The 11,985-nt window shown below is 37.3% G+C and overlaps 2 protein-coding genes across 2 annotated transcripts; one reads left to right on the forward strand and one right to left on the reverse strand.

The window, feature by feature from the left end:
* The first annotated feature begins 302 nt into the window (after window positions 1-302).
* Window positions 303-2,613, forward strand: LOC132986738 (cytochrome c oxidase assembly factor 5). The gene is made up of 3 exons (XM_061053339.1): window positions 303-526; window positions 1,956-2,039; window positions 2,261-2,613. The coding sequence occupies exons 1-3, from the start codon at window positions 425-427 to the stop codon at window positions 2,300-2,302; spliced, it is 228 nt and encodes a 75-aa protein (XP_060909322.1). The 5' UTR covers window positions 303-424; the 3' UTR covers window positions 2,303-2,613.
* Window positions 2,614-2,812: 199 nt separating this feature from the next.
* Window positions 2,813-9,785, reverse strand: si:dkey-4e7.3 (uncharacterized protein LOC402865 homolog). Its single transcript, XM_061053338.1, has 7 exons — window positions 9,675-9,785; window positions 8,429-8,517; window positions 8,014-8,204; window positions 6,110-6,289; window positions 5,915-6,026; window positions 5,199-5,335; window positions 2,813-3,264 (listed from the first exon to the last, which is right to left on the reverse strand). Exons 1-7 carry the CDS (start codon window positions 9,734-9,736, stop codon window positions 2,914-2,916), a joined length of 1,122 nt encoding a protein of 373 aa, XP_060909321.1. The 5' UTR covers window positions 9,737-9,785; the 3' UTR covers window positions 2,813-2,913.
* Between the last annotated feature and the right edge of the window lie 2,200 nt (window positions 9,786-11,985).

Consider the following 11,985-nt stretch of genomic DNA (forward strand, 5'->3'; position numbering starts at 1 on the left):
TTTGAAATAAATGATAAAAAAAAAAGTTGTTAGAACTCATGGCCATATTTGTGTTTTGATTTCGTTCTATTTGAATCACTCATCCATCTGCATCAACAGGTTTGATTTGAAGATTTGAAAGTAAAAAAGGTAAACAATAATTCAAGACTGGCCTCAAAATCAATTTGACATCATTTTTTAACTTTCCCCCCCACAGTATAGATCTGTTCACACCGTTTTTTAAAGAGCATACAGGCGATGTACACGGAAAACTACAAGTTCTCCCAGCATGCCCTTCTTTGTTCCGGATACTTCCGTCTTCCCATCATGCAATGTGAAACAAAAATGGCTGAAAGTCTTCATAATAGTGCTGTTACCTTGTCGAGTTCAACAGTGAAAAGGTAAGCATTAAGGGAACACTGGACGTTTCAGAGGATTTCGCACGATGCCGAAATATTACGAAGACAAAGAGGAAGACAACAGAGCATGCGCGGGAATCAGGGAGGACTTCAAGGCCTGTCTCCTTCAGCACGACTGTGTGGTAAAGGTAAGTAAACGTCCTTAGCTTGACATGACGGACTACAGGTCGGAAGAAAACCAGGTGTTTTAGAGAATAGTGATACCTGTCGAGAACAAGCTTCACCTGAAACCTTAAAAACAACTTTAAAAACCGAGCTGGCCTTTATCTGACACTGCATACGGAGTGAGCAGTTAACATGTAGCCTCCTGCGACATACCAGATGCAAACTATTAAAAGGTTAATAAGACTACAACTTAATCAATGTACTACAAATATATTTCGTTCCCAACCTTGGGGGTCCCGGGTCGCCTGAAATTTGTATTTATTGATCAATCAACAAGACCCTTGCAGAGTCTCTGTCTGTCCTCCGTTGTGCATAAATGTCATCCTAGTCTTTCTTCCTCTGTCCACATCATATGTACATAAAAGACTAAATGTGGTCTAAAATGAATGTTAACTTGCAACACAGTAAACACTAAGTCTTAAGATGAAATATCAAGCCTTTTAACCTAATTTAAATGGCATTTTACATGAATTTTAATACATTTCATAGGTTATTTTAGAACAATTTTAATATATTTTATAGGTTATTTTAGAACAATTTTAATATATTTTATAGGGTATTTTAGAACAATTTTAATATATTTTATAGGGTATTTTAGAACAATTTTAATATATTTTATAGGTTATTTTAGAACAATTTTAATATATTTTATAGGGTATTTTAGAACAATTTTAATATATTTTATAGGTTATTTTAGAACAATTTTAATATATTTATAGGGTATTTTACAACAATTTTAATACATTTTATAGGTAATTTTACAACAATTTTAATACATTTTATAGGGTATTTTAGAACAATTTGAAAACATTTTAAAACTTTTCATGATGTATTTCAAAGGAATATAATGGGTATTTTAACAGGAGGATGTCAGGATGTATTTATGATAAAGATTTAAGTATGTCTTTTAAACTTTAGGACCATGTGCATCCACGCACACAAAACGAAAATGAAAACTAGAAAAGAAAAAAAAGATGAGCGGTGGTTGTAAACTAGTGACTGATTGTGAATTGATGAATTGTGTATGACTCCCTAATGATGCTTGACGACCTCCTTTCCAAACCTAACCTCCCACCTAAGTGGAAAAGCAGGACTGAAAAGGACTGCTAGTCCTGAGCTGTCCCTACAGTAACCATGATATTCTGTCTGTCTGTCAGCAGAGAAACTATTACATGATTGCAAACAAATTAATTTGAGCAAAAAGCTGTTTGTGTTGCAAGAGTTTGGTGAAGTCAAAGTGGGGTTACAAAACTTAAAAAAGGTTGGGAACTACTGCTCTAAAGAGACACTTTCTATTTATTTCTGCAGTGTAGCACAAAGTCCTGGAATCAGGCTGCTGTCAGGAAATGTTGCTAATGATTTATATATTTACTGTTCTTCCTACTTTATCAGGATGGGAAGCTGCCCAGTGAGTGTTTGAAGGAAGGCCATTGTAAAGCCCTGCAGACATCCTTCTTTGAGTGTAAGAGGTCAATGGTAAGTCAGCCCAGCGAAGATAGAACACATTGCTTAAAGTAAGGAAGTGGTGGAAGAGAAAAGGCGACAGGGGGATATTTTATCTTCCCATTTCCTGATGTGTCTCACGGCTGTGTTTTCCCCTCAGTGACCAGAAGCAAAACCAACATTTTAGACTAAAAAAACTTGACTAATATTTGAAGCTGTGCTGTCACTTACTGATGTGTTTCTTATTTCAACAGCTGGACACGAGATCAAGATTCAGAGGAAAGAAAGGATACTGAGGAGCTGTCGAAATTCTGCCACATGGGTGAAGAATTACTGGATCAACAACTACAAACACTGGTGATAATGGTGTTTAAAAAAGTGCTGCTCGCAGGTCACATCACGAGCAGCTTTTACAACCCCGTCTGAAGAACGTCTCAAATCAGTAGGTAGCAAAAGGACTACCAGCTTTTAAAGAACAATGAACTCTGACACACAGAAGAAGACGAAATTCATCAGCGGGGGGGAAAAAAAAGAAAAGCACGCATTCACTGTCTGGAGCTTCATCTGGATGAATGAGGATGTGATTGTGATGTCATGAAACACTTGCAATGAATAAAACGATGAGAAACATGAGAGTTTATTGTAAAATTATTTAAGTGCTTTCATCAAAAACATTCATTTATTTTAGTTTTTTAAAAACTTCGGTCTGTAAATACAGTAATGAGTCCTTCATGTGTGTTTATATTACAATGTCTAAAATGTGAGTTTTCTACTAGATAGTTTATGTCTACTAGTTGCTGGATGTCTTGTTATAAAAAACCCAAACAGAGGAATAATTCTCTAAGCATAGAACCATAAAAGAAGAATAACTAAACGGGGAAAACTTCACTGAAAATGTGCCGAGCTGTTATTTTAAAGCAGCCATCATCATGTGCTCAAACTTCTTCATATCCACCTTCTTAATGATAAACGCCTTCTTAGGACTCTTCTTCATGAACCCCACAGTGTCCACTACCATCATGCCTCTGGTGTGTGTGCCTGCCAGCTCCACGCTGACCGGATACTCGTCGCTCTCTAAGACGAATGAGTCGTCGACGGCGGCTGCCATGGCGTACGAGTCGCAGGAGACGAAACCCGTGCCGGCGACGAACTCTTTCTCGCAGCGCTCGCTTCGCGACGCCTCGATGCTGTGGCCGAAGATCCGGGCCATGAAGCGAGCTTTGTCGGTGTCCTGCGCCAACCAGGCGTCACAAAACTCCTGTCGAAGCAAGAACAAAGTTAAACACAGAGCAGCAGCCAATCCCTGATGTCAGCCTACTATCACCTGAAGAACATATCAAGAATTAGCTGATGTCCCAGCAGGACCTGGAAAAACTTGTCCATGCTTTTATCTTCAGTCGTCTTGATTACTGTAACAGTGTCTTTACAGGTCTGCCTAAAACATCAGTCAGACAACTGCAGCGGATCCAGAGCGCTGCTGCTAGAGTCCTCACCAAAACCAAGAAAATGGATCACATCAGTCCAGTTCTGAGGTCTTTACACCGGCTCCCAGTCGGTCAGAGAATAGACTTTAAAATCCTGCTGCTGGTTTAGAAAGCGCTTAAAGGTTTAGGGCCAAAATACATTAGTGACCTCCTGATTAATTAGGAACCATCCAGACCGCTCAGGTCGTCTGGGACAGGTCTGCTCTCTGTCCCCAGAGTCAGAACCAAAACACGGTGAAGCAGTGTTCAGTTTCTATGCTCCTTATATCTGGAACAAACTCCCAGAAAACTGCAGGTCTGCTGAAACTCTCAGCTCTTTTAAATCCAGGTTGAAGACTCACCTGTTTACAGCTGCCTTTCATTAAACAGCTTTAATAAGATTTTAAACTTTAACTCTGCACTGTAACTTTCAACTCTTTGTATATTTTTACTTTATTTATTTCATTTAATTTAATTTGAATTATTTTTATTTGAACATATTTTCAGATTTAATAATTTCAGTGATTTTTAAATTTTCTATTTTAATGTTTCTTTTCTTTCCTCTGTCATGATGCTTTTGATGTTTTGTGTGAAGCACTTTGAATTGCCTTGTTGTTGAAATGTGCTGTATAAATAAACTTGCCTTACGTGTTTACTAATGATACTTCATTAAAACAGGCTTCATGGAGTCACATTTTGAAAAAAGTGCCAGACATTTCTCTTTCCTGTGTTTGACCTTAACAGCCATACGTTTAAACGGGTTAACCATCCAACTACTAATCCAAGCAACAATCAGTTTTTTTTATGTACATCATGTTGTTTATAACATTTTGTAATTCAGTTTCACTCTGCCTGGGTTAAAATTGTTTAATAGAATATGTTTTCTAGGTTTAACAAAAGCCTCTGTGAATATTAATGAAGCCTGAGTGACGTCACTCATCTGTTACTGCAGGGGATTTAGGAAACCTGTCGGTGGAGGTCGCAATGCTGGAACTGCTGTCTCACCCTAACCTCCAATCAACCTAACAACAGGCTAAGAGCTGGAGCTGAGGCGGGTTCAGCCTCTTGTCAATCAGGTCAACTATACATCTCATCATGAATAACTCTTATTTTTCAGGAAAAATCTAAATGGATGAGTTATCAAATATTCATCCTGCATACAGTGTGTGCAGCTCGAGACGAGAGCTTATTAGACTAAAGGCTGTAAACACAAGCTTTTTGACGGGATGTGTTTCTGACTTCTGTGGCTTCAGCAGCCAGCCTCAAGCAGACACTCTGAGAAACTGAAGGATTTTGCACTTCACTTTTAAACCACGGAGGTAACTGCTTTGTATGACTACATACACAGCATCAAAGCTAACTAAGATCATTTGTGAAATACAGATTAAAGGGATTAAAGGCCTGATTTGGCCCACGAGCCACCAATCAAATAATTCTGCACTAAAGTAATAAAATGGATTTAAAGTCCCTGTAAACCAAAAAAAAAATGTTTTTTAGTTTTTTATACAAAAGAAGAATGTATTATTAACCACCAGGGAAAATTTCAGAAACGAAAAAAACTTGTAAGTTTATAAAATTAAGCTTCAAAAATCATGAAAAATGTATCTGTTCTCTCTCCTCTGGGATGCTGTGGGCGTGTCCATGGAATGTGCCGAAGCCACGCCCCCTCGCGGCGAGACGTTCCCTTCGCGGCTGTCAAAAGTTACGATAATGAAAAAGGAGGCCTTACCCAGGACAGCTTGCTGTAGCAGGTAAACTCCCAGCAGGCCAAGTATGTGGGACAGTTGTACTCGTTCAGTACGATGTACGCAGCTTCTGGATCAGCAGCGAAATTAAACTCAGCACAGACGGTGGTGTTTCCTCGAGCTGAAGGAGCAAACAACAGAAAGTCACCGGTTACCTGCTGAACAGTCGTACAGGGAGAAGATGAAATAATGACAACACTCTAACCCTCAGGCATCAGTTTCATTTACTACCCTCTGAAGTCCACTTCCAAAAAAACTGCTATAAAAATAAAACAGATTGATATTTTTTTCTACTTTTTTCTGCATAAATCTCTTAAACAACTTCAGCCCTGCTCAAAACTACCAACCATTCAATCATTTTTTAGGAATTTAACCCTTTAAATGCCAGTTTGATTACTTGATGTCACTGTTCATCTGTTCTATTTTTACAGCAGTGGACATTTTTGTCCTTAGTGACTTAAGAGGGTAGTAAACATGTTTCTCAGTGTTCTATTGATCTTTTAAAAAAAATTAAAATGTGCATTCCAAAATGTGTCAAGAGAGAGACTTTCTTATAAAAAATGGTGCCATATGCACTAACAGAGACAAAATGATGATCAGATGAAGAGGAAACATTTGACCAAATGGACAAAAATGTCCATAATGATGCTGCAACTCAGGTAAGATTCAACATTTCTAAGTGATTAATAATTGAACTGACATTCAGTGTTGCCTCCCATGATGTAGAGTCCTCGGAGTTTGCTCGGTAGAGATGGATCCATCTTCACAGCCAGAGCCAGGTTGGTGAGCGGCGCCGTGGCAACAAGAGATACCTGGAGGAATACAATCAGATTTTAAAAAACCTTTAAAAACGAAAAGAGCAAACACACAGACAGAGCTGTGTCACGCCGCTCACCTCTCCTGGGTTCTCATTGACGATCCTGATCATAGCAGAGACGGCGCCCTCCTTCTGAACCAGGTCAACAGCGGGGGCGTTGGGGTCGGGAGCGTCTCCCAGCCCGTCCAGCCCGTGGAAGTGTCCCGCACTGATGCTGTTTCCGAGGATGGGCTTGGCAGCTCCTTTAAACACTGGAATCTGGAAGGTGAAAAGAAGAGACACCTGATAAAAACATACAACACGGGAATCTTTTTTCTGCTATTTTACATTCCTAGTTTAAAACGTCATAAAATACCAAGATGTGGTTATTTATTATTGTTATGCATCGAAAGAGACAAACTAAAAAAAGCGGCAAAACAAATCTTAACAGAGAATAAGACAAAATAAATTCATCCACAGGCAGAATCAGGTGTTACATTTGAATCCAGTGAACTGAATACTGCAAATTATATAAAATACTGCTGCACCATTTGATGAAAACTTTAGATTTATAAGATGTGTGTGTGCTCGTTTCAAAATGCAACAAATTCAAGTTAGGAAACATTGGCCGTACCACATCACATGACTTAGTTTAGTTTAGTTTATTTGCACATTTTTTGAAAGAAGAGTCAAACAGAAAATTAAAAAAAAAATAAAATAAAACACATGTGCAGGTGAGAGCTTATCTCAAAACCTCACCTTAAGAGATTAAACAAAGTTCAAATAAAATACAGTAAAAATAACAAAGTAAGAATATTTACTATCACAAATAAAATTTACCCAAATTGAAAATTACAAACAAACATTGAAAACATAAAAATAAAACAAAACAGGACGTACAGTATGTAGACAATATAACAAAATCAGGACAATTCACTATTCACTACAAATCTTTCTGACATCAACACATCTCTGAGTCTCAGTTTGTATCTAGAAAAAGACAAAAAAATCATCAAGTAAATAAAGATGCGTGTTCCATAATTTGACTCCACGGTATCTCATTGAGTCCTCGAGATGTACGACACATCGGTAGGTAGAGGTTATTGATTTGTCTAGTTGAGTAATAGTTCACTTGAGAATTAAAAATGAAAAATGCTTTAAAGCTTTCTGGCAAGTTTGCACTCACGTATTTAACTTTAAAAATAAAGCTACTTATTTGAAGAATATTGATATCAAAGATTGTCAATGTGTTACACTTCAGAGAGACTTCATGAGAAGGGAAGAATTCATAAATCATGTGGGATGTTTGAGACTCAAGACTTCAACAACAAATGATTGATAATGACTCACCAAGTTGATTTTACTTTATAAGATGTGACGATTTTTTACTTAAATAGAGCGACCAGTTCATTACAAAATGTTTTTTCAAAGACCTAAGCCTGCTCTTTTTTGTAAAGAGTCTCGAGATATTTATTATGAATTGGCTCAATACAGATAAAGATTGATTGATTAATTGAGTTAACAATTTAAAAAGAGTCCTCTCTTGACCTGATGGATACTGGTTGGTCAAACTAATTTATTACTTTTCATTCAGAGCGACATGGCGCTCTGTGTTTTACACAGTATAGTGAGTGAGTATTATTAAGCAGTGGTTTCATTGAATATGATGATGATGATATAAAGTCAGATAGTTGGTTTCATATCCTCCTTCAATGCATGAAGCCAAAAGCAGACAATAAATAAACATGTTCCCTGTATCTAACTGAGTTCATAGTGGTTGAGTCGTTTGTCCACTTTCTGCCTCAGTCATGTGACCTGAGGAACAACAACTCACTGTTTGTCCATTTTATAAAAAAAAGTACCCTCACACATCATATGATGCCAGTAAATCCAAATTAAAATTCCAATTAATCTTAAGTCTTGACTCTTCAGCAGGTCACAAAAAAAGCACAATATTTACAGAGAAAATCAAATCAGGATCATGAAATAAATTCTGCACCCACCTCCAGTTTATTGCAGACTTGCAACACTCGCAGTGTGTTCTTACACACATTCTCCACCGCCGTGTTACCGTGCACGCACGTGACACCCAGTAGCTCCACGTTGGGGGCGGCCAGTGCCAACATGATGGCTTGAGCATCGTCCGTCCCGCAGTCCACGTCAGCCAGCACCTTCTTCTTGCTCATCGTGGACCCTGAGGAGCAGAAACAACAGACCATGAACACCAGCTGCAGCGCCTCACTGTCCCTCTGAATCTTTGGAGAGAGAGTTTAGCTCCTCTTGTTAATAAGTAAACTGAAGTTAACATTTACTCTGATCAAGATTAGAGACGATGGTGGTGTAGTTTTGTTGATAGTTGAATTCAGTTTAAAGAATAAAAACAAGCAGAGGATCAGATTTCACAAGACAAAAAGCCACCTGAGTGTGAGGTAGATGAAGTGAAGTCTTTGCAGGCTTGAGCTCTTCCTCTCGCAGACCAGAACAACCGATGTTCAGCTGAAGACAACCTTTGAGCAGAGAGAGATAAATAACTGAAGGGGAGGAGTTAAATAGTAGGAGGAAAGGGTTAATGAATACATGTTATGCCTTGTTGATCAATGACTTCTATTATAGTATAGAATAGAATAGAATTACTTTATTGATCCCAAACTGGGAAATTGTGGCGTTACAGCAGCAGGTTGTCCAAACACACAATATGAGCAAAAAACACAATATTAGCAAATTTAAACACAATATAATATTAAATACAAAGTAAATGAGCACTAAAAATATCAAAACTAAGAATGAGAATATATACAACCAGGATTTAACTTAACATTACTAGTCTTAAATATGAAAGATTAAATGTAAATGTGCAAAAACAGAGTTGTAAATGGACAGTATTGACACAGGGAGATGTGCAATCAGTGATACTATAAGTTAAAGTGCAGGAGTGTAGACATATTATCAGCAGAAAATATTCAATATAACACCATTTATCACTTCTGGTACAAACATGTTGAGACACTGTTTCATATTTGTTAAACAATGTGTCCTTAAATTGAAATGTTCAGATGCTGTAATATCAACACCACTGTGTAAGAGTACTTTAGTTTATGTTAGTTGTGCTAAATTAAAAATGTAATTGATGTATTTACAATCATAAAAATACATTTTATAAAGTTGTCTCCCTTTTAGTTTGAAAATGACTTTGTTCTACTTTAACTGATGTGTAAATTTGATGATAGTTAGGCTATAAAAATGCTGTAAAATTATTTATTGTGTAATAAATAAAACAGCAACAACAGCTGTTATATACATGTACTTAATCACACACAATAGTTCCTCTAAAATATGGCTAAATAGATGTTTAAAGGAAAATAAATAAAAATGTTCCACTTCCCGTGATGTGTGTGTTTAAATCTATTATAATATTGTATACTGTAATATTTACAGTTTATGGTTTAAATATAGTAACAAGGTGCATTCCTGTCATATCTGCACTTAAGAGCAGGGAAATGAATTTCACACAGTGGTCAACAGAAGCACAGAAACAAACATGCTACATGATAGCTATGAGAAAGAAATGTGAATCAATATTAAAGTATGTGTCCATGTAAACAGGTTGTTTTTTTTAACCTCTTAAATTTCTAGACTCTTGTGTGGATGTACAGCATCCCCTCACCTCCCCACACAGCTGCAGAAAATGTGCGATTTTGTTCCAACACTCCGGATTATCAGCGCCATGCAAACAAACTGTAACCAGAGAGCGTGGCGATGCAGAGAGGGCTCACTCTGACGTCTTTTCTGAGCACCACAAACAGCATTGAAATTTAGGACAGAGCCGAGCCATACACTGTATATAAGATAATTATTTGCAGTCTATGGCTCAGACCTAGCTGAGAGTGAGTGGCTGATCTTACAATGAAATATCGCGAAACTATACATTTAATAAATGTCGTGCAAGGCAAGAAGCTTTGACCTGGCAGCCCAAAACCCACCACAATGAGCGGTGACTTCCTTTTCGTTGATGGTATCTTATTTATTTTCTTAAGTATGAAATTGACACGTGTTTTTTTTTTGTTTTTTTTTTTTTTACAAACGTACATCTTAGTTTTTCGTTTCTGTAATCAACAATAAACTAAAAAGGCGATTTTCTAGTCTTTAAATAAATCTTGAGACAGGATTCATCTCTACAAATAAACGATCTATGGAAAGTGCTTCACTTCCGGAGACTCTTAAAGGAAAACGCGCGTTGTTTTGATCTACTGCATATTAATTATTATAAGTATAGTTTATGAAAGTTTGATGTTTACATTTTATTGTTTTCAGAGGGTTTTATTATATTAATTTCCATTCTAACTGCTTCTATTTGAGTTGATTTTAAAATATACTTGTATATACTTGCTCAAACCACAAACCATAATTTTAATCAATTTACTCACAGTTTACTCATTTTGGCATTGATAAGCATTTATTCATCCAGTTTTATTTCAGACCTCTGTCGGGGTGTTGGGGGTCTCCCACATTATCCTGTCCAGCCTGTGTGCATGTTACAACTGATCATGACACGGTCTCAACTTAATCATTAACAATGGATGAAACTAAAACAGCCATTTGGCAACAGCAGCCAGAACAACATAAATACCTGTAAGCAAAATAACATTTTCAAAATAAAATCCACTGTCTCTGTAAGTTCTGTACAGTAAGGTTCATATGAGCGTGGAGCTGGTAGACTGACAACAGAAGAGGTGTTATTGACGAACAGTAAAATGCAATGTGCATTGTTTCCTTTCTAATATGTTTCCTCAGCAGTATACAGTTGCAATAATATAAAGTAGTAGCATTTGTCAATCCTCATGCAGGTTGAATTTATTCAAGCTTTAATCCAATTTCATCACAAATTCTGCATATCTATATGAGTACTGTAAACACTTTGGATAAATTAAACCCACGTTTGAAGGGCATTAAAATCACTATAGTGCTGCATACTGGAATACGTGTAGATATTAGAATGATAGGAAATGTGATAAAGATTTGTGACCCAGTTCCTTAAACAAAGCTTCCCAACGAAGCATCACAGGAATATTAGAAATAACTTTATGAGACATCATATCAGTACAAAAAAAACCCCGACTCTGTGCTTGTTGTAGAGAGTGATGTGTTGTGTGATTACAGACGTGGTGAATGAAAACACATGAAAGAGTAAGAGACAGTGGATGGGAACCAAACAAACAGTCTGAAAGCACTAAAACCAAATGAGTGCTTAGAGATTAACAGCTTTCACTTTGCAGCGCAGTTTAGGTCCAAAGAAACATCGTAACAGGCCAAGAAAAGCATCCTCTTAGCTACACTAGACCAGCTCTCCCAGTCTTTATAAACCTTTATAAACATTTTTCTAGTGTAGCCTTACAGGGTCTGGCTGACAATATTCATAGTTTAATTGTTTTTGTCAACAAATCCCATGGAAAGAGCAAAAGCAGGAAGAGTTTCATACATGCTTACTGTCTCTTTTAGTGGATATAGTCAGAAAACGGGGAGAGAGAGTTGGGAGTGACGTGCAGGAAAGGAGCAACAGGTCGGAGTCGAACCGCTCACTTGGAGGACAACAGCCTCTGTAATGGGGCGCCCAAACAAACCGCCAGGCCAACCTGCTGAAACCCCCTTCAATTCTAAAAAGCAGCTCAGTACTACCCCTATAACAGCTGGTCACTCTAGTGTGTTACTGAAAACAGTCAAAGTGTATTTGTTGGAGACTGTTTTCAACATAAATGGATTAATACACGTTTGGTGTTCCTGCGATTTTTAAAAGGTCGCAACGTGCATAAACTGCAAGACCTATTTTTCCTGTAATGATGGAACATGTCTGACAGTAATATGGTGAAGCTTACTGATGTGATTAAAGTCTTTCTATGTGATTTTTCACACTTAAATGTAATATAAATCAAGTATATCCTCTGAAAATAACTCTGTGAGTCATGACTGTCTACAATGGG

Source organism: Labrus mixtus, chromosome 13 (assembly GCF_963584025.1).
Source record: "Labrus mixtus chromosome 13, fLabMix1.1, whole genome shotgun sequence".
NCBI lineage: Eukaryota > Metazoa > Chordata > Actinopteri > Labriformes > Labridae > Labrus > Labrus mixtus.